This window comes from Mastacembelus armatus, chromosome 12 (genome assembly GCF_900324485.2).
Source record: "Mastacembelus armatus chromosome 12, fMasArm1.2, whole genome shotgun sequence".
Classification (NCBI taxonomy): domain Eukaryota; kingdom Metazoa; phylum Chordata; class Actinopteri; order Synbranchiformes; family Mastacembelidae; genus Mastacembelus; species Mastacembelus armatus.
Genome location: NC_046644.1, coordinates 19203740 through 19226273, shown reverse-complemented (window position 1 = coordinate 19226273; position 22534 = coordinate 19203740). Strand labels below are relative to the sequence as shown.

Here is a 22534-nt window from a genome sequence, read left to right as displayed (position 1 = left end):
CTCCCAGGGCATTTTCAGAGATTTTCACACCTGTCTAACCAGGTGAAGTGATTCATCCCTTGTTTTCCAGATAAAGAAGCCACCACCTCTACCCCAGCTTCTGTCGTGACACCAGGGGGCACAAAGGAAAACAGCCTTAGAGGCAGAAGCTCCAGCGCAGTGGCCAGAGGTGTGTTACAGTCAGTGCTGGCTCAAAAAGGACGCCATGTCTCCCAGAAGGGTGAGATCCTTCCCTCTGCTATGCCCCAGAACCTGCTCCCTCTTTTGGGCAGAAGACTCAGCGTCAGCTCCCTCCCTGGAAGTCATTCCTTAAGCAGGGGATTACTGAGCAGGGTAAAACCCCCAGCACATGCTGCAGTGTCAGGCCGAGGCAGCGATCCAAGTGAGCCTCCTCCGACAGACACACACTCCCAGCTGCCTCACACACAAACACACACCCCTGAGCAGGAGGCCGAGATCATCACTGTGGCCACGGGGCTGGATGTAGACACTGAGACGCCGTCAGGTACGAGTCCAGTAATGTAGGAAGACATAGGAACTACTTGACAGGTTTTTGTTCATGATCTCCAGAGGATGAATCATAAGGATTTATTGAAGCCCTGACTTTTATCAGGTTCTCTTCATCAGGCCTAAAAATAAATGGTCTTATATGGTAAATGGTCCTATGTAGCGCTTTTCTAGACTTAAGTGTTTCCTGTTCACTCATTTGTGCACACAATCACAGTCACACATGGATGGTAAAAAAAATTAATCAGATTCTTTTGTCAGATGCGTTGATTTATGGCTAAAGTCTTTGTGTTCAATGCTAATGAGCAAATGTTTGTGTGCTAAAATGCTAAACTAAGACGTGATCATGGTAAATCTGGCTGCAGATTCTTATCTGACCACTGTACACAGTCATTTTTAGATGAAGTTTTTGAAGCTATATATCTTATATTCTAGCAGATTAAAATACTTGTGTGATAAATTTGAATTAAGGTGCAATATATGCCACTGAAATGAGGTACAGATATGAATGCATGATTTTTACTCTATCTATAGTATTTTTGATTACTTAAGCTAAAGCTCGGAGTACTTGCTCCATTACTGCTCTTACAAAAATAGATACTAGAGAAGGTGACTATTTATTTCAAGTCACCGCTAACAGCCACAAGTCCTCGCTGTGCTGTGTGTCTGCTGATCCCTCTAATTTCCGTCATTAATTATACACAGCAGGGATTTCCAGTGATTCCAGTCAGGCTCATATTAAAGGGATTGCAATCCAGGGTAAGGGGAAATAAATGAGTCCAAAGAACTCCTGTGCTCTCTCCTCAGCTGTGTCGAGCTGCATGGTGAATTTCTCAGACCCAGAGGGATACATAGACTCCTCTGACGACCCCCCCCTGCCCGACGGCACCTTCCTGCACTGCACCTATACAGTGACCGTGTACACCGGCTACGGAGTGGAGCTGCAGGTACACGTGAGCGGCACGAGAATAAAAATAATAAAATAAAAGCACACGCTGCAGACACAACACACAGTCACGCTTAGCAGAGTCGCTGGACGTCAGTTTGTAGAAGGATGCTGCTGTGTCCTGCATCCTCCCGCCTGCTGTGTCCATGAGGACGTCTCTGATCATCCCAGGTTGAACTCTGCCTCCTAGTGGCTGCTGTTGGTTCTGCTGCAGCTCTCTGTCTGGCATGATCATGATCAGACATAGCCGGGCTCAGCAATTAGGTTCAGCCATTGATAAGTTTCTTTGGAATTGTTCAGTCATAACCATTCCTATGAAAAATGTTCCAGAAAAATACCAGTTAACTAGTTAGCTGCCAACCCTAACCCTCTTTTGTTTTGTGCATGGTTGGTAGTATAACCTACAGTGTGTTTTTTAACTTTCCTCGCTCAGTGACAGCTGAAAGAGAAACATTTACAAACCATAAAACCAAAACAGTGACAGACACTGAAACCATGTAGAAATGACTCCTTTCATGTTATGAATAATAATTTCTTCCACTGTTAATATGAAGTTATTGATGAGAGCAGCTTTTGTATTTCCCTCAATTTCCTCCGCTGTTTTTATATTACCAGAGGAAGCCTTTCTGTCTCTCTCGTGGGACGTGATAACAAATATGCCTTATATTATCTTTTAAGTGCAACCTGAGAACAATTTAGTCTCATTTACCATGCTGCAATATCTGAAGAAAAATAAACAGCCCAAAATAACAGCACAGCTAATAACCTGGAAAGAATAACAAGACTTTGGGCTGTTTTTCTGTGTGTTCAGGTGAAGAGCGTGAACCTGTCGGAGGGTGAGCAGCTGTCTATCAGAGGTGTGGATGAACAAGGGTCCCTGCTGGTTCTAGCCAATCACACGCTGCTAGTTGAAGGTCAGGTGATCCGCAGTCCCACCAACACTCTGTCTGTCTACTATCGCTCTGCACTGGAGGGAAACATGGGCATCTTCCAGCTGCACTATCAGAGTGAGTCCACACCGCGCATGTGTACACACATACACACAGACTATACACAAATATGAATTTGCATACATAAAAACACGCTATACAGATTCAATAGATGTGAATTCTTCATTAGGACCTGAGAGGCTGTTTGTGGTCTGTATACATGCAAATTGTATAATCAAAAATCTTCTCATCTAATCACTTAGCACGGTGATTGAATCTGTCATGTGAATTAGCTTATTACAGCTCTGATTAATTAGCTCTCATCTCATTAGGGGGCTGAGAATATGGGAGTTTATATGGCAAGTGTGTGTGTTGTGCATGTTTGTGTGTGTGCACTTGGCTGTGTCAGCCCATAATGGATATGACAAGGACTGGAAAGGAGGAAGCATCAGAGTGTTAAGACCCACCTGTGCCATTAATCACAGCCATCTAATCCTTTTACATCAGCACCAGGTAGGAGCACAGAACGGAAGAGTGACGGTGATGGAATATCTTGGCTAGAGCGATGTGGAAAAGACAATAAGGCGTAAAAATGTTTCACAAATAAAAACAACATAAATTGAACAGGAATATCGTGGCTTAAAAAATTATTTTTATTGTATTTAAATCTACCTAAGGGCAAAAGACTTCTCAAGCGGCCATCCAGTTAGATTAAAAACAAAAACATTTATTTGAAACATTCATTCCCTCCTCTGTCGTCCGTGTGTAGTCTTCAGGCTGAGCTGTTCCCTGCCGAAGAGGCCTCACTTTGGGGAGGTGTCGGTGCTGGACCTGCTCCCTGGGGGCACCGCGCGCTTCCACTGCCACATGGGTTACCACCTGCAGGGGGAGCCGCTGATTACCTGCCTCAACGCCTCGCTGCCAGTGTGGAGCGCCAAGGAGCCTACGTGCAGGGGTGAGTATCTGGTCGATGTCAGAGTAGAGCAAACGTATTTAAAAATGAAGTGAAATTTACATCCAGAGCCTTTTGCTCTGCAGCTCTTTGTGGGGGCACGGTGAAGAATGCTACAGTAGGACGGGTGCTGTCCCCTTCACCCCACCATGGACCTAACGCCACCCAGGACCGCTCCTGCTCCTGGTCACTGGAGGCACCGAAGGACCAGAGGCTGCACCTCCACCTGGAGAGACTGTCCTTGGGGCCCACTGACAGGTGTGTTAGTCTGTCTTCTGGCTTTAAGTTTGTATTGGTAGGGCTGGACATTGGCACTGTGTCCCCCAGTTGATGTGATTCCATTTCAAGTCCAGAATTGATCCATTTTAATTTGGATTGATTAACTTTGCATAAGAGAAGCTTTGGTTCTTCCAGCTGAACTCCCTCTGAGGTCGTGACGTTCACATCTTTCCATCCCTGCAGGCTGGTGTTGTGGAGCGGACTGGACGCCGGCTCAGTGGTACTTTTCGACTCGGGACGGAGTGGACAGATTCCCTTTGAGGGAGTGATCAGTGAGGGTCCAGCTGTAAGGATCCAGTTTATTACTGATCAGCCCAACCACAACACGGGATTCAACATCCGCTATGAAGGTACCTAAGCTACTGTGGATATAACAGCAGGCAAAAAGGAAACATGTAATTCTGCAGCACAGTTTTAACTTGGATGTGTCAGAATAATACTGTGCTGGATTTCAGCTGGATTGCCATGAAGAGCGCTGCTCATTTAACATATAAAATAACCACAGAACACTTCAGACTGTGGAAGGAGAGAAACAGCCTTTCTTAATGCATTGGTCCTCATCGCCAAAGAGAAAAAGAAAAACTGGGGCAGATGTGATCAGTTGTCTGTTTGCTGAAATAAAAAGTTCAAAAAACCAAATGAATCAACTTTAAGGAGAAACATTTTCCCCCTGACTTGATAAGTTTCTGTCCTGTCAATTTTCCCATTTTCTCCTCCAGCTTTTGAGCGCGGTCACTGCTATGAGCCGTACCTCCAGAACGGAAACTTCACTACGTCTGACCCGTTGTACGGAGTTGGAGCCGTGGTTCAATTTACCTGTGACCCGGGTCACTCTCTGGAACAAGGCCCGCCGGTTATTGAGTGCATCAGTGCGAGGGATCCATACTGGAATGACACAGAGCCGCTGTGCAAAGGTAACACTGAGGCGAAGAAGCAACGATAATGAACTTCACAAGATCATTTTTCTATTTTCACCCCGATTTTCTTTTACTTTTTGGAAGTCTAGCTTGCTCTGGTCTTCCAAATCAGTTTCGGCAAAATCTACTAACTGCACAAACTTGTCAGGAAGTGATTAATTGAACTTTGTGAAGGCCAAGCAATAGTTTCATTTGTGCGATTTGATCATTGGCATAACGGCCGACCCCACCTCAGTCTGTGGCACCAAACAAGTGTTTAGCAAACACTTCAGCAAACGCTGAACAATGCATAAGATACAGTCAGAGAAATGAGTAATATTTGATCTACGAAATAAACTTCCTGCTGGCCAAACAATAGAGGTCAGCAGAAAATGTGATTATTCATCATCTCAGGTCTAATTTTATGGAAGCAAGACTTTTTCATGCTGATTGTTATAATCAATGTACTTCTGTTTTTTGGTTTTTTCTCTCTGACATCCTCCCCCCCACCCCCTTCTCCCTGCAGCTCAATGTGGGGGAGACCTGACTGGTCCCGGGGGCGTGATTCTGTCTCCAAACTGGCCCGAGTGGTACGGAGAGGGAGAGGACTGCAGCTGGAGGATACACGTTGGGGAGGACAAACGAGTGCTGCTCGATGTGCAACTGTGAGAAAAACACAACCCACACACATCAAAACTGCAGCTCCAACCCAGAACCACGTTGTCATTAAAAATGTACGTGGGGGTCTCAGTGAGGGGCCCAGCACCCTGTGAGATTCCTCTGTTCCTGCTCATACTGAGCCATTACATTCAAAATGTGACAGCATTAGAGAGAATACTGAAAATATTTCCACTTTTCTGTTGTTGTTTGAACTTTGCTACGGCGCTGCAGACTGCATCAGTCTCTGTGATGCTGAGTGAATCTTTAATCTTTCATCATATTTAAAAAAAAAAGCCTGAAACCACAATTTATTGTTTAATTAAACAACATTGGAGTAAAGTGAAATTAAGAAATCAAAGTAAATCAGGGTGTAATGGTCATAAACCACCAGCCGTGTACATTTAATTTGAGTTTATTTCACATTTAATCATTTTTAATGAGATTGGTTTGACTAAAGTCCCTGCAAACACTAATCAAATTACAAACCAAAGTCCTTTGGTAGTTAACCCGTGTTTACAGACATTTTACTTTACAAAACTATGCAAACTACGTCTTTAGCGGGGCTCGGTGGTGTGGTTAATAAAAACAAGCTGTGTTTACAGACTGTTAAACACTCCGCCTGTGGATGAACACAGCATTTAGCCTCCGAGGTGAACTTGTCTCCCACACAGTCGGCTTTCATCGTCAGCATGACTTCTCTGTGCCTGCCCACAGACTGAACATCAGTGACAGCGACATGTTGACTATCACTGACGGGGATGAGGTCACGACACGTATCCTGGGCCGGTATGTCGGGGGAAGCAGCCCCTTCAAGCTCTCCTCCACAACCCCTGACCTGACCGTCACCTTCCACTCTGACCCGGCGGGGCTCGTCTTCGGCAAGGGCGAAGGCTTCATCATCAACTACATCGGTGAGAGAGAAGTGTGAAATAAACGTTAAAACTGGGAATGTTCTATATTTTTTCAGCAAATCCCACATGCGGACCCAAGCAACAACTGAATTACCCACAATGCAGCTCATCCACAGTCTGGATACTGGTGTGTTATACCAGGAGCAGCTAATGTAACTTCAAGCCTTGGGATGTGCTGACACTAACAAGAATATAGAATAACAGCAGAATTGTCCTTTAAATGGATGTGGAAAGGTTTACTTTCATTCAGGTTCCTTATTCATTCTAATTTAGCCTTTTCTTCTCCAGCTGCCCACTCTGTTTTTCATCTCCCCTTTTCTCTCTTTCCTTTCATTTCCCTCTGCCCTTATTCAATCACATCCCATTTGTTTCACTATCATATGTACACACAAGCTCAGTTTCACAAGCAGCCAAATAAGCTCCTTGCTTTTACACGCAGTAATCAGCGGTGCTTCCCACCCCCAACACCTGACACCAATTTAAAACCACACCGCGACACACGCTGTCCAATTTACTCGTCACCCTCCGGACACCACAGACTCGCACACGTTTCCCCCGAGGAGTAAATCCAGTAGACGCAGCATGAATATCTAGGCTACTCTCTTTGACGGTGTGTGTGTGTGCGCTCAGACTAAATTATGCACCACACACACATTCAGGCTGCACGGATGAGAAGAACGAAGTCAATAGTGAATGAATAATTGATCCAGGAACTTCAACTTACAAATCCCTGTAGGCCTGTTACATTGTGCAGTGTAATGCAGTACTGTACGCTGCCCAATTAATCATCAAATACACACACTCACACTCTCACACTCTCACACTCAAGTCCCAACAGGAGGCTGCTTATTTGTATGTCTCGCGAAGCTGCAGTGTTTTTTTTTTTTTCTCCAGTCTTTAAATCTGCAGAAATTTTATTAATGTTCAGGATTTTCTTCTTAGCCTGAGCAGCTGCTGGACATGGTTTTGTTTTGTTCTCTTTTTTTAGATGATTATACACTTGAGACTTTACACAGGAACAAATGTGCCTGTGAATATATATATATGTATGAATGAATGGAAACACAAAACTGAATCCATAGATATCTGTAAGGGGAACAAGGGTTTTGATTATTGTGTTTTCCATTATACCGATAATATGAAGTGTAAACTAAAGTATAACTTTATTTAAAATCATTTTTTGTTTCCCTTTTAGATTCTATTACAGATCTGAGAGATTTGCAGTGTTTTTTATCTTATTTTTGACAGTGCTCAATTTCAGTGTCTATATGTTATCGATATAAGTGAATTATATATTGCATATTGTTAAACTCAATCATTTTTTCTGTCTGAGTAGTGTCTGCAGGTATTCTTTTCAAGGCAGGTTTATTTATAAAGCACCTTTCAGCAGCACAGCAATTCAAAATGCATTAGATAAAAGGCATAAAAGGGAAGAAACAAGGCAGTATTTAAAAAGACATTATAAAAAGACACTTTAATAGGATTGAAGAGGAAAATAAAGCAGCAGTGACAGTTTGAAATATCTGCATGGTGGATGTGAAGCAACATGATGATAGTACAGAGCGAAGCTGTAGACTTTGTCTTGTTAACTCCCGATCGATCTGAAAGGGGAGTTTTTCTCCTTTTGTGGATGTCGACTTAATTAAATTTGACTCGGAGCTTCTGAATTCTAAGGCTCCATTGATTTTTAAGTTGGTAGTGAAAACGTGGCATGAAAGTTTGATCTGGACACATTTAATGTAAAATCAGAAGAATTCTTGATTTAAAAAGATGATCAGAATGATGAGGAGACCGAGGCCTGAGCCTCCCGCTGCCTCTCTGCCTGTGCAATCAGCACATCTTGGCGTGTGAGGGGCTCTTAGACACAGCGTGTAAACACTGCTACTGAAAAATGATTCATCTTTTGTATGGAGCTTTTTTTAGAAGGACAAATAGGATGTTATTTGAAACTGTGAGGGACAACGTCTGATCTACTGGAAGTTTAAAACTCTGTAAACTGCTTGTGGCCTGAAAACTGATGAGTGCTACTTTGAGAGAGGCTGATTATAAATGGGAATAAAACTGATGACATTTGGTTTAAAGAGCAGAAACAGGAATAACGCTGCTAATGTTTATCCAACAAAATTGTGTGTCACTCCTCTGTGCATAAAGAATAGAGTAAATATAATAGAAATTAATATAAGTCAATGGGACAGAAATAATCTTGCACAGGTCGTAGACTAATCAGGGAAGATGTTTTTATTTGAACTCCAGGTCTTTCAGCCACATCCCTTGGTTTTCTTCAGCACATACAGTTTGCTTGGTTATGATAGAGCTGGTTTAGTTGTCCGTGCTGAAGATAACTGAGTCCATATGCTCTGAAATGTGTTTTAAAACCATTCATGAAAAGCTACTAAACTAAACTGCAGTTGCAAGTCATTTGTCACATTACAGAAACATTTCACGATACAGAAATCAGTCTGACAGCACATAACACGAAGCATTTTTCCCTGTGGTAGATCAGCGCAGCTGTGACAGGTAAGTGACAGCTTGTAATAATTGTATTGAGGACTGTTTCAGTGGGTGCTGACTGCTTCTCAAACAACAGCGTCGGTGCAGAACTGTCCCTGCCAGGGCGGCTACGGGGAGGACGTGAGATTTGAACACTGTCCACACACACAGATGAAATCCATCATTCTGTCACACGGTCAAGTAATCTCACAACAGGTCCATCAATCTTGCTCAGTAAGACAGGCTCCTCCTCACAGAATCAAAATCAGATGCCAGGTTGTTTATTTGGTTTGATTCTTGACCCTCGTACCGAGTGTGAAAAGGGGGGACCAGAGCCAAACCGGCAACGCCCTCATGATGGAGCAATAAATCAACATTTGTTTAAATTTCTGTTCTCAGAGGTATCGCGCAATGACTCCTGTCCCGACCTGCCTGAGATACAGAACGGCTGGAAGACGACGTCCCATGTTGCACTGGTGCGAGGGGCTCGTATCACGTACCAGTGTGATCCTGGTTATGACCTGGTGGGACGGGAGACCCTCACCTGTCAGTTAGACCTCTCCTGGAGCTCACAGCCGCCGTTCTGTGAAAAGAGTCAGTTTCACTCTTATTTATATTTACTGTGTTCACCATGACTCACCACAGGATCAGTTTTAATACGTCATTTGGGTCTGTTTTCTTTTTCTCAGTCATGTACTGCTCAGATCCCGGCCACGTGGAGCACGCCACCCGGTCTCTGTCAGACCCTAAACTCCTGGTGGGAACGAACATCCAGTACAGCTGCAACCCCGGCTACGTCCTGCAGGGCGGTGCCACCATCACCTGCTACGGCCGCGAGCCAGGGACGCCGGTGTGGACGTCTCGACTCCCACACTGTGCTCGTGAGTGTCAGAAACACCGTCTGAGAGGTTAGCTGGTTTTACAGACCAGAAAAAGTTGATCGAGCTTGTGTGCTGACAGGGTCCTGGGGTTCGTCAGGCCTGTGGTTTCAGAAAGCTGTCGAATGGAGAAGCAGTTTCACATGGCAGCTAACTGAAGATCAGAGGCTCTTTCCCTGCTGCTGTGTGATCTGACTTGAGTGGGTTTGTGTGATTTCTAGCAAAAGAGGCCTGCCTTGCTGTTTCCTCTGCTGACACAGATCACAGCGTCTCTGCGTGCCAGAGACGACGCTTCATCTCCTGCATTTCCAAGCCTGATGATGTGTGTGTGTGTGTGTGTGTGTGTGTGTGTGTGTGTGTGTGTGTGTGTGTGTGTGTGTGTGTGTGTGTGTGTGTGTGTGTGTGTGTGTGTGTGTGTGTGTGTGTGTTTTCAAGGTTATTAATGTTTGTGTGAAGTGTTTGATATGCAAATGCAGCGCTAATGCACCGTACCAATCAGCCCTCCACCACCTGGAGGAGGAGGTGGAGATTATCCGTGAGTCATGTCACCTCAGCCAGAGCCTGTCAAATCTGTCAGTCAAGCTCTGACGCAAAACCTCTGATTTGTGCTGAGAAACGCGCCGGGATCCATCCAGCTTTCTCTTTCTTTTTTTCCCTTTCCTCTTTCAATGTAGCTGAGGACTCAGTTTCATGTGAAAACCCTGGTCTCCCAGACAACGGCTACCAGATCCTGTCCAAGAGGCTTTACCTGCCCGGGGAGTCACTCACCTTTGTGTGTTACCAAGGTTACGAGCTCATTGGAGAGGTTGCGATTAAATGCATTCTAGGAAACCCATCCTTTTGGAGCGGCCCACTACCACTCTGCAGGGGTGAGACGTGCAGAATTTCACTTTTACGTTTGAAAGCATGTGTGGAATGAAAGCCTCTGGATTTATGCATGCACTCTGTTCTTCAGAGATTTTTGTGCCTTGCTTGATTATACAGACGGGTCATGCTCTTATGCATGAGAGTGACAGTTTGCTAAACCCCTTTCCCAAAACTGCAATTGTCCAATCACAGCTCAGCACAGCAGGTTGCACCATTTATAGAGTTTGTAGGGTGGTGTCCTGTTTTTTTTTTTGTAAGGCCTTTCCAACACCCAGCAGCACAGCTGTGAGGAGGGAGGTTCAATTAAACAATGATAGAGATAGTCACAGAAAAATGAGTACTTTTCTTTTTTTAGCCTATTTCCCTGGTTAAACTTTTCCTAAATGGACATTTTCAAATGCAGGACTGACTGACATGTTCCAGGTGAGGCTTACAGCAGGTGTAGCAATAGGTGGGTGGAGATTAGTGAACTGTCAACTGATAGCAGCCTTGTTACCAATACAGACTCCACAGGATGTGTGTTGTAAATTTTCACGTGCACTGACTGACAGAATGATGTCTTGCAGCCACCCATGACTGCTTTGGCAACCATGCTTTGGAAGGTGAGTCTGTGTGTGTGTGTGTGTGTGTGTGTGTGTGTGTGTGTGTGATGCTGTGCGATGAAAAGTCCACACGTTTTGTTTTCTAAACTGATTAAATCCTCAAACAAACCATCACCCAGGCCAAACCTCACCTGTCTGTGTGGCTGCTCTGCCTGGATCAGCAAACACCTGCCTGCCAAGTCCATTCCCACTCTGTGTTTGTACATCCACCTGTTCGTGTTCATCTGTTTACCTGTTGCACCCACAGACACTTCCTGAGGCACGACCAGATTTTTAGAGGTTTCCTTGGTTACCTTGGTATCTTCACCGTGTTGTCTTACTGTGTTGTGTACTAGTTGCAGAGGCGACTGCTGGCACCACCCTGGACGGAGGGAACATAGCGCTGGCCATCTTCATCCTGGTTCTTCTGCTGTCTGTGCTGCTGGGAGGTGCTTATGTTTATGTCACGCGGTAAGCTGTTCCATTGCAGGTTCACATACAAGCACAACATCAACAGAGCCTTAATTGTTACCTGGCTTCAAGAGGGGTCCTTTAAGACCTCAAACCTAAACCTGGTGCATAACCCATGTTGTTTTTACACTGTAGTTCTCACACACAATAAACCAATAAGACAGAACATGTGAAGCAGTGAAGCTCCCAGGTGGATTCTGTTGTTTTTGAACAAGCAGAACTATGAATTTCAGTTTCCAGCTCAGCTAATTAGCTGTTGACTGTAGCTTCATCGTTATATTCAGATATGACAGTGGCATCAGCCAAGTCCCACCTAGGAAGTGAATAAATTATGTCCCAAAATGCCGAGCTATTTTTTGAAGTTATTAAATGTTCGTACAAACGACTGTGTTGTTTTTTCTTTCCCCTGTGCATTAGGTGCCGATATCACTCCAACCTAAGGCTGCCTCTTATCTACCCCCACCCTTACCGACAGATCACTGTGGAGACTGAGTTTGACAACCCGCTGTATGAGACAGGAGGGGTGAGTACCTGAGACAGTACATGAAACACCTGTCTGTTCACACCTTTGCTAACTCCTGCTCCTTCTTCTCCTTTACTGACAGCAGGACACTCGTGAATACGAAGTATCGATATGAGAAGCTTCACAAAAGACATTTCTGAACCAAGACCAACCGCCCCGTCTCCAACCAACTCTTCATGCTCTCCTCCGTCCTCCTCCGCCCAGGGGATGGCGCTGTAAATACAAATAGATGATGTCCAGCCCCTTCTGCCATGACACACAGTGACTGATCCTGTTCTCTCCTCCTCTGAAGTGACAGCTTCCAAAGACATGATGGGAAATGTGCGAAGAAACGCAGAGCAGGAGTGGTTCTGTGACGAACCCGTGTGGATCAGTGTCGCTGGGAGATGGATGAGGAGGGAGAAATCCTCCGATACCCATCCAAAGAACATCGAGCATGGTGAGAAAAAAAAATGTTGGGTGTAAAATGGGACAGTTAAGGAGGGGAGAAGAGGAAGAAGTCAGGGACAGGACACAGTGAGGAATGTGGAATGAAGGGAATGAAACTTTGTTTTTTTCCTCATTTGTAAACAATTTAATAGAAGAATCCTGGACTAGAGGGTGTTAAAGTTTTAATACATCTGGTTTTTGTTAAATTAACCCCCATTTTTATACAAATTGTGGTCATATTTTCTTTCTGCACTAAGGGATGGCTTTTATTTGATTTGTCAAATCTGACTGAGCTCATCAGAATCTCCAGGTCATTCTTCATCTGCTCTGAAATTTACTTTGCGTTCAACTTTGAAGTTGTGGCGCCCACTCACATGGAAGAAAATTGCTTCCATGTGCATAAAACAAAAACATTTTCCAACATGAACGTGATTTTTCTGCCACAGGGGATGTTTGTGTGGCCACTTACACAAAGGGGCAGCAAAGCCGAGCAGTGGCCAAACTGCACCTACACTTAATAACAGTCGTGGGTGGTATTATGTCGGAGGTGGTGGAGTTTTAGTTTTCAGTTACATCCACCCTCACGAGTCACTCTCTCCTGCCATAAAATAATAATGGAGGAAGTAAATGATGGTCAGAGGCTCCCTGTCAGCTGTCTCCTGTCCCTGGACTCCCTCCTGCCTGCAAATGCCTTCAAGCCCTTTTGCTCCAGCCGCTCCACTTCTGGCTCTAGCTGTAGTTAAGTGGTATTTCAATCTGAGGCTTCAGGGCCAGTGCAGTGCTGTTGTTAATTCCTCACATGTAGTTAGACTGATGACTGTCATAGACTGGCCTCAGAGGCCCCAGGCCTGGAGCGACTGATGATTAAAAAGGGAAATGGAAAAGACGCATTGTTGCAGACATGGAGGTTGCGTTGTGAATATAGTGTAGCTGTAGTTAACTGACCGATCTTCAAGTGCAAGCTCAATCAACCCACCAGATGATGTATTTATTTTGGTGTACTGTATATGTGACGTTTTATGCAGATTGATAAATGTACATTTTCATTATGAGAAGACAAATGTTAAGAGTTTCCCTAAAAAAGAAACAGTAAAACTTGAATAAAAAAGTACAAAAGGTTGTTTCTAAATATTGAAGCAGTCTGTTTAATTCTTTCCCATTACATTGTTGTTTCAAATGTGGAGACAAACATCTTTTGCCCCAGACCACAAAAATCTAATTCCATTTATCTCTTCCTCAGAATATAGATGTGCTGCATGTTTTTAAATCTTCTCTTACACTTGCATTCACATTTTTAATATAGATTATAAACACAGTCACTACAGCATTCAGGTTTGAAATTTTATCAGAATTATGAAGGTGTCAAATATGGCAACGGTTTTACAGAACAACAGTAAAATGCAATTTTTCTGGGTTAATAAAGGTCCAAATGTTTTGTAGGTTCAACATTATTTTGTTTACCTTTATGTGGAAGTTTTAATTACAGTAGGCAGTGTGTTAAAGTCAAATAGTTTCTAAGATGCTGTATTTAACCCAGACTTGGTGTTAGGGCACATGCAGGTGAGGTCAAGTGAGTGTGGGTGGATGATTACATCAAGCTGCTCCTCCTGTCCAGTGTTTGCTGATTACCTATGCAGCCTCTATTGATTTCTGCCTCCTGCATAAATGTAGCAAGTAGTGGATGCAGCTCTGTTTTATTGGAGAGTGCAGAGCTGTTTGTGTTAAAATCAGGACACATATGGCTGGAAACTAGCCTGCTCAGAAATGGCTCTCTCGCTTATGTGGGAGACAATACGGACGGCAAACGCTCTGGGAGGTGGCAGAGCGCTGCACTTTAGCGTAGGTTGGTGGTTAACAAGATGTGTATTCGCCAAAACAGCCAGTTAGTTTTTGTCCGTGACATCTCTTTTGGTGCAAAACCTAAAAATATCATTTAAGTTGAAGTCTGTTGCAGTTACAGTACATTTACTAGGACGAGAAGCACAAATGTGGGATTTGTGCTTTACAGAGTGTTGCAGTCTTGGACTGGACACCTGAACAAGAAGCGTTAGGTTTAGGATTAAGGTTCAGCCTCACCCATGATGTCTGTATTTGAGTCTTGTTTCCTTTTGTTTGAATCTCTTTTAGATGTTTAGTAATTCACCAGAAAAACAGCCAGGGGAAAAACAAAAACATCATCTTCAGCTCCACCCATACCTCCAGCATGAAAAGATTTTAATCTTCATTGCTATGAAAGCTTTCTTTGAAGTATGAACTCTTTGCTCTCACCACATAATGTGGTTTTGGCTTCCTTTCTGTTTCGACAGGCAACTTTATTTGGGCTGAGTGCTGCTGTCTTGTAAATATATCCTGATGGGTGGGAGGCGAATCCTGCCCCGCAGCATTTCCCTACCTCTAACCCATTTTAGCATCCTAATGATTCCTTCTGTTGCCATCATGAATGCTAATAAGATGATAATGCTTCCTGCCATGATAGCACTTTCCAGAGGCTTTCCTGCTGCAGTTAATTCAGCTTTTGAGAAGCTTTTACCCAGATGCTTGATGATACTAGGCAGTCGGAGAAAACTGTGTGCTGCCCACACAAGTTTAATGAAGCAAAGGCATTCACACAGCCAGAAATACATTTCATTTATATCTGCACTTAAGGCATTTAGTTGGTGCTGTTATCCAGAGAGGCTCATAATGGGTGCAGCAATACAGGGGGATCATTAATATTACCAGCAGCTAACAGCATAAGGTCAGACTCACACCACTGAGGCAATACATGCAGTAGATATCCATGAAGGATATTAATGTGTAATATTCAGATGTGAGTGAAAGATTTATAATGAATTTCATTTGGCCTTGTCACTTTGATCACATTGGACTAAATGTTGTCATAACTTTAAAACCCTTATTGCCTGTTTGCAGCAGTTTGCTGCAACAACCACATGCCCCTCACAAGTTTAGATCTGAACATCATGACGTGATGCTCATATTTTTTTAAAATTCAATGTAAGCTACACTTTAAATCAACATCCGGAAATCCAAACAGAAATTTGCTGGAAAAAGCAGAATCAACTTCAGAACTTGCCTAAGAATCATCATGTTTTAAGGTTTTCTTCAGTATTAAACTGTGACAGTCATAGTTGTCTGTACGTCTATGGGCACATTGCAAACAGGAACTGCTGATAGCTAATTTGGCATGTTTTAAGTGTTTTTAAAAAACTGCTGTAATATATAATAAAAGATTAAGTTTAATACACTGGTCACCAGCAGTCAGGAGAAAACAAATAATGAATTTGTTGAATTCTTGTATTATAAAATGACCCATTCTATACGACTATAGACACCACACAATATCACATAAATACAGACTTTCAGCAGTTGACATATTCCAAAGGAAAACAAACCAGTGCTGCAACTAAAGAAAATATGAGAGAAAATGCAGTAGAATAGATCCATAATTTAAAGGCTTCAGATACTGCAGATCTTTCTTAATGAGCAGGAATTATTCAGACACTGTCAGTGGGGCCATTAGGATACACTTAGTGTGTTTTGGTGAGTAATACTGAATGTAAACATAGTTTCTGCTTGTTTAGAGGAAAACTCCACAGGGCACCATTAATATTGCTTAATGCTGAATGTGAGCCACACACCTGCCAAGCTGGATCACCTGAGGTGGCTTCCTGGGGCCTCAGGGGACGTGAACCACATATAAACTCAGAACAGCTGTGCTGTAATAGTAACAAATATGTTTACCACTGAAACTCCTGCGGGTGCCGTGACTCTCAATAAATAATGAATGCAATAAAATCCATCAAATAAAACCCGACTTTTAGAAAATATAATTTGTTTAGTAGGTGAATATTAAATTCTCAAGCTGCTCATTAGAAAAAAATTGCACCCCTAGGCAGGACAATATGCACCTCAGACAAACTGCACTGACTACCTGAGGTGAAAACAACTAGGAAAAAAGAAGCCTCAAGAAAGTGCAGTCCTCTACCAAAGTCTAATCCACTTATATCTGGTCCTAATAAATATTTACTGGTTCATACTGGTTCTTAATAAATAAAGGAAGCCTATATGGGACTACTAACATTGGAGAGGCAAGTTGTAGTCATCAATCAACTGATTAATTAACTTACCATGTGGAGTACTGGTTGGTTTCTGGGTGTAAATAATGAAGTGATCAAGTATAGTGAGGGTCACTAGGAGCCTCCTTAATCTCACCATCGTTTTATAGGTTTAATTTTAATGCATTAAGTACATTTTTCTGATTATTATACTAAAATACCTATTTTTAATGTATTTAATTGTTATGGAGTATTTTTACACTGGGATATTAGTGTGAATACTAATAATATTTTCTCTTTAAAATACTTTTTTCTGTATATTTTAAAAAGTATATTTTCGTTATTGTTTTGTTATTAATTCCAAAAATCAGTTTACGGTTTGTAAACAGCCGTGTGTAATAGTCCCGCGGAGTGAGCCGGCGGAAGGATATCAGGTCGGCTGGCTATAAATACCGCCCCGCTGTGCTTCGTTACCAAAAGCTAAGAGGAACCGGAACTTGGTGTGTTAAACAACGCTGGAAAAATTTGTTTGTAAGTGTCTAAACCTTTTAATTATTAACAGATATCACCTCATATACAGCGACAAACGGCATTTGATGTCTACAGTCACCGAGTGTTGGACTGAGCTGACGTTAATTTAACTGTTGGTAACGAATGAATCAGCAAGTACGTCGCTGTTTTCTTAGCTAGCTAGCTAATTAGCAAAACCGGCTAGCCGGGGCCTACCGTAAGGAAAACGTCTCCGATTAATCAATCACCTTATTGATTTTCAGCTTCAAATTCGATGTTTCATTCCCTCACGTGACGGAGTACTAAACACACGTTACGAAATGTTAAAGAAATGTGTTTAATAATTTACGTGTCAGTATCAAACGACGTAGGTTAGCATTGGTTTCTTTTAGCTAACGTTAGCTTGTTAGCTCCAGTTAACCGGTTCAAATAGACGTGTCATTTACCTTATTGATTAACTAATCGATCTTGTGGGTAATGGAGTGTTGGTTGTTCAGCGGGGTTTTCTGTGGTGTCAGAATTGGTTTAAAACACAAGTTAAATTGATTTTCACACCCATTCTGATCAAAACCAAACTGGTTACCGTTGAACTGATCAATGTATCAATATATCGGCCAATGACCAATTAGCAAATTAAAACTAGGACTTCTCAGCAGCTTAGATAACGTAGATAACCTGAAAGGTCCAGCCCCTGAAGGTCTTAGCAGCTGTCTGACTAAAGGGCTTTTTCAGTTTTCTACCATTTGAATATTTTGTCTTGACAGTGTCAAGATGCAGATCTTTGTGAAGACCCTCACTGGTAAGACCATCACCCTGGAGGTCGAGCCCAGTGACACTATTGAGAATGTAAAGGCCAAAATCCAGGATAAGGAGGGCATCCCCCCAGACCAGCAGAGGCTGATCTTTGCTGGCAAACAGCTGGAAGATGGCCGCACCCTCTCTGACTACAACATCCAGAAGGAGTCCACCCTCCACCTGGTGCTGCGCCTGAGGGGAGGCATGCAGATCTTCGTGAAGACCCTGACTGGCAAAACCATCACCCTGGAGGTGGAGCCCAGCGACACCATTGAGAATGTTAAGGCCAAAATCCAGGATAAGGAGGGCATCCCCCCAGACCAGCAGAGGTTGATCTTTGCTGGCAAACAGCTGGAAGATGGCCGCACCCTCTCTGACTACAACATCCAGAAGGAGTCCACCCTCCACCTGGTGCTGCGCCTGAGGGGAGGCATGCAGATCTTTGTGAAGACCCTGACTGGCAAGACCATCACCCTGGAGGTCGAGCCGAGCGACACCATTGAGAATGTTAAGGCCAAAATCCAGGATAAGGAGGGCATCCCCCCAGACCAGCAGAGGCTGATCTTTGCTGGCAAACAGCTGGAGGATGGCCGCACCCTCTCTGACTACAACATCCAGAAGGAGTCCACCCTCCATCTTGTGCTCCGTCTCCGTGGAGGAAACTAAGCTCCGGCTCCTAAAGTGGTCTCTCTGAAGCCACCATATGTTCCAGTGATCAAATCACACTTCTTGCTTCAGCTGTCATTCCATTTAAATTTCAATAAAGGTTGAGCATTCCTGAAAGTATGCTTTAGTTTTTAATAGTATATTGTCTGCTTTAGCTAACGGCAAGATAAACGCTGCTTTGCTCTCCAGTTTGAATCAATATCAAGAGAAAATATACATGATCTGTTTGTGTTAAAACACGAGTTAGGGAGTTCTGGTAGACCTGAAATGTTCACTTCTCTCTGCTGCTAAGAACCAATAAAGTTGCTTCTCACTCACACTTGTTGTTCTGTACTTTTCCTTCAGCTTTAGGGTTCTGTTGTTGATCAGGGAACCTGCTCAGCATCACAACACTCCAGAACCCCACAATGTCTTTGCTGTGACAGTGAAAACATGAGAACCTCACCTGAGGAAAACAAATAGAATCAGCTGCTTTTGGCTTTTTTGTTTAGTAAAAGAAGATAATTGATTGACTTTTTATCACTAATCAAATTGTTGCAGCTGTAGTTAATACTGAGATTTGTGTTTTATCTCAGATTATTGTGATACTGGTTTGTTTATTCAGTCCAAGTAGGAAACTTAACGTACTTAAACTGGTTGTTTGGTTTCCTCAGGTGTCATTTTCATCCACTGGTTGTCACCACAAACTGATTTGTGCATCTACCTGTATTTTCTTCTTGCTGATTCGTTTGTACCAGAGGTGGATGAAGTATTCATAAATACCATTGTAAGTACAGGTCCTACATGCAAATACTTGACTAAAACTGTTTCACTATTAAAAAGGAGACATTCCTGCAGTACGAGTACTTTTACTTCTAATATTGTAAGTACATTTTGCTAGTAGTAGTTGTTTTACTCTACTAGAGTCTTGAGTGCAGGACAGTATTTACACATTGTATTGTTACTTAAGTACATCTGAGTATTACTGTGAGCAGTTTTAGTCTGGACATATTTTTGTGGTTATGGCTGCAAACAGTCTTTAGTTTCACCACTGACTCATCTACAAATTATTTTACAAATGTCTCCAAAATCCAAAGATTAGACACGGCCCAGTACTTTCACAGATGTACTGCAGTTATGTGCAGATTAATTGTATTTCTGTTCCACCATGTTTCAGTGGGAAATTTAATTTATTTTTTTACAGGCAAAGATTCAATAAATGGATCTGTTTGGTTTTATAACAGTGGTGGAGAAAGTACTACATCCAAAGTCCTGTTTAAATAACACTCAAATTTTAAAGTATCAGCAGTAAAAGTACTCATCCTGCCTGTGTGTCTCCCCTCTGACTGTGTTGTTCTGACATTATTTATTATTAATGTTGATGCATCAAAGATTCAGCAGCATTTTACAGTTGGAGCTGCCTCTAACTCCTTTATATAGTTAGTTTAGTCCAGAAAAACAGACAGACATTTAAATTGTGATTTTGGAGGTGATGGGTGTGTTCTGCAGTCTCGCCACCAGATGTCGCTAAAACTTAGTTTCCACATTACATGTTTAAAAGAGCAGCAGTTTTTTAGATATTTAGTCATTTATGTGCCAACAGTTAATTCTGATGCTGTCAGTTGTTTTTTTAATGGAAACTCTTAGAAAATCTTCATGTTAAAACTTTCCTCAATCTGAAAAGTAGCTAAAACTAAAAATTTCAATATTTGTCTAAAATATTGTGGAATAAACATCTAAAGCAACATTAACTGGAAAAACCCAAAGTACAGAATTGTATTTACGTACTTTACTTTTCACAAGTTGCTTATAAAAATAATGAGATGTTATAGATTTCAATAGTGTTTAAGTCATTAGTATACCTTCAGCCTTAAGTCAGACCAGTTACAACAGTAAAATTCTGCTTATACATAAATAATAAATATAGTAGAGACAGGTGAAATATTTTTACTTCTGATACTGGGGAAGAGGTTTTCACTGCAGGATGTATACGTCCTGCGTTAGAGAACCAGAGTTTTAATTTGAGAAATGTTGAACCAGTTGTTTTTCTTATTTGAACGAAAACATTAGTCAAATTAAAACGAAACAGAAGCAGATTTTAAACAGTTTTATTACATTTTCAGGTTTTACATCCATAATGCACATAAACCAATCAGGATCATGTCTAACTAGAGTTCACAGTGGGGTCATGCATTTATTGCAAACACATTTTGGTTGTTTCTTTCTATTAGTGTCACAACAGGAAACTGGAAGTGGCTCCATGCTCTGTCATTCCCAGAGAAATGACCTGAGAGCTCACAGTTTCAGGCTGGGAGAGAGTTTTGAGTGTGTTTAAGTTACGGTTGTTAAACCAGCACAGAAACCTGAGGCAGATTGTGAGTTAGCATCAGGATGTGTGTGTTATTCTACAGGACGGTCTCGGCCCATTGAGCCTGCAGGTGTCTGTAAAAGTCTCTGTGTGTTCCAGGTGCTGGCCGGTCGTTGGGAGGATACAGTCTGTGCTGCTGTTCAGAGAAGTCGTCCGAGTCCTCGCAGTCCGAGTCCTCGCAGTCCGAGTCCACCTGGATGTTGAGCTGGGGCACGGGCAGGTGTGACGGCGGAGCGTCCCCGGGGCCAATGCTCGTCTGGGAGCGGGAAGGTGAGATCTTCAGGTGCAGAGTGATGCTGAGGGACAGTGGTGGAACCGGCCAGGTTACACTTTACTCTCCTCACACATGCACTCGGTTGCCGGTTTATTAGGTACAGCTGTGCTCATCAATTGACACAATTTAAATTTGGCATAATTTGATGAATCTTAGCATTTCTGGTCAAATATAACTGAACATGCAGAGCTTTTTAAATGAAAACTGCGATTACTAAAGCTACGTCTGACCACTTACGAAGAAAGTCTTAATGTTAAAATCTTAATCTGAGAAGTAGCTAAAACTCAAAAATTCCAATTTTATGTTTCTGAGCTCAGCTGTACATCCAGCTAAACCAGGTCAGTCTAACCCACAGACTGCAGACAAAGATGGCGGTGCTGTCAGTAGTGTCCAGAAAAACACAAAAAGCATAAATCATTGTGATAATTTCTCATTTCTAAAATGACAGAAATCAGCTTTGAATTTTAGTTTGGCTCATGTTGCATCTGCTAATGTGGAGGGGACGAGGGTCTAGTCTGCCACCTGCCACCAGGGGGCGATCGACTTATAGTGTCTTGACTCCTGGGGCCATCTTTGTTTACAGTCTGTGGTCTAGTCCAACAGTCCTGCAGACCTTTTTCACAGCAGTTGTTTTGGCCTGTCACTGCAGCAGCAAACAGCCAGTGACAGTGTTTGATTGGACAGTTTGAAGAATTAATGCTGTTACTTTGAAAACTCAACGTGTCTGCTGTGAAAACCGTCTGTGAATCCTCCTGCATGAAGGTGGCGCTGTTCAGTTTGTTGTTTAATATGAGTTGGTTCCTGTGGCGTCACTGTGGAGGCTGCACTTTGTGCTGCTGCTGTTATTTATAGAAGTGGACAGTCAATAAGTACCTCTTCTCAAGTACTTGTACTTTATACTTCAGTTGAGAGAGAATTATACTTTTTTACTGCACTTCATTTACAGACTGTACTGCCTTATGCAGAGAGCTGTTTCTGTACAGGACATTCAAAGTATTTTAGAGGCGTTTGTGTTGTTGTCCATCTTGTTTATGTCAGTGAGGTTAGACAATGTCGCAGTAGTGGTGAAGTATTCAGATATTTTATTTAAACAGAATTACTACAAATACACTGTGCTGCATTTTAATACTGTAACTCTTCCAGGTAAATTCTAACTTTAACTGTTTTAGCTGAACTTATGGGCTTTTTAATTGACATTTGATATATTAGTTTTACCCCCAGTGATCATGTATTTATGTAAAACGTGTAGTTTTTAAAGCTGCAGCACAGCCACAGTCTTCTCAGGGTCAGCGTGCAGGTCTCCTATACAGCTTTAATTTATAATCTAATTAATGCAGTAAAAAAGTGCAGTATTTCTCTGAAATGTAGTGGTGTCAAAGTATTTAGTTCCAAGTACAAGTACTTGAGTAAATGTATTTATTAACTGTGTACTGCTGTAAATAAAAGTTGACTTTAAAACAACAGCAGCAAAAAGTGCAGCCTCCACAGTGACTGGCACCAACTGAACGGCGCCACCTTCATGGAGGAGGACTTACTGCAGGACTGCTGGATCAGACTGACTGGGTTTG

At 42.5% G+C, this 22534-nt stretch overlaps 2 protein-coding genes across 3 annotated transcripts in view; both read left to right on the top strand.

Moving 5' to 3' along the window:
* sez6l (seizure related 6 homolog (mouse)-like) overlaps positions 1–13321 on the top strand; it is a 36751-nt gene extending 23430 nt beyond the window's left edge. Inside the window, exons 2-16 of one of the 2 annotated variants that reach the window (XM_026297496.1) lie at positions 71–505; positions 1315–1454; positions 2265–2460; positions 3152–3337; positions 3421–3592; positions 3797–3963; positions 4333–4527; positions 5036–5174; positions 5884–6080; positions 8970–9164; positions 9260–9451; positions 10123–10317; positions 11253–11367; positions 11785–11890; positions 11976–13321. In XM_026297496.1, coding sequence (XP_026153281.1) covers positions 71–505; positions 1315–1454; positions 2265–2460; positions 3152–3337; positions 3421–3592; positions 3797–3963; positions 4333–4527; positions 5036–5174; positions 5884–6080; positions 8970–9164; positions 9260–9451; positions 10123–10317; positions 11253–11367; positions 11785–11890; positions 11976–12005 — 2660 coding nt within the window. In that variant the 3' untranslated portion in view covers positions 12006–13321. Of the gene's footprint in view, positions 1–70; positions 506–1314; positions 1455–2264; positions 2461–3151; positions 3338–3420; positions 3593–3796; positions 3964–4332; positions 4528–5035; positions 5175–5883; positions 6081–8969; positions 9165–9259; positions 9452–10122; positions 10318–11252; positions 11368–11784; positions 11891–11972 lie in introns of both variants that reach the window. The other variant, XM_026297495.1, reaches the window with a different exon arrangement.
* A 3491-nt stretch (positions 13322–16812) lies between these two features.
* ubc (ubiquitin C) lies at positions 16813–18462 on the top strand. Its single transcript, XM_026296720.1, has 2 exons — positions 16813–16905; positions 17649–18462. Exon 2 carries the CDS (start codon positions 17656–17658, stop codon positions 18343–18345), a length of 690 nt encoding a protein of 229 aa, XP_026152505.1. The 5' UTR covers positions 16813–16905; positions 17649–17655; the 3' UTR covers positions 18346–18462.
* Positions 18463–22534: the final 4072 nt, after the last annotated feature.

Coding starts and splice junctions, on each gene's coding strand:
- ubc (XM_026296720.1), top strand. CDS start 17,656: ATGCAGATCTTTGTGAAGACCCTCACTGGTAAGACCATCACCCTGGAG.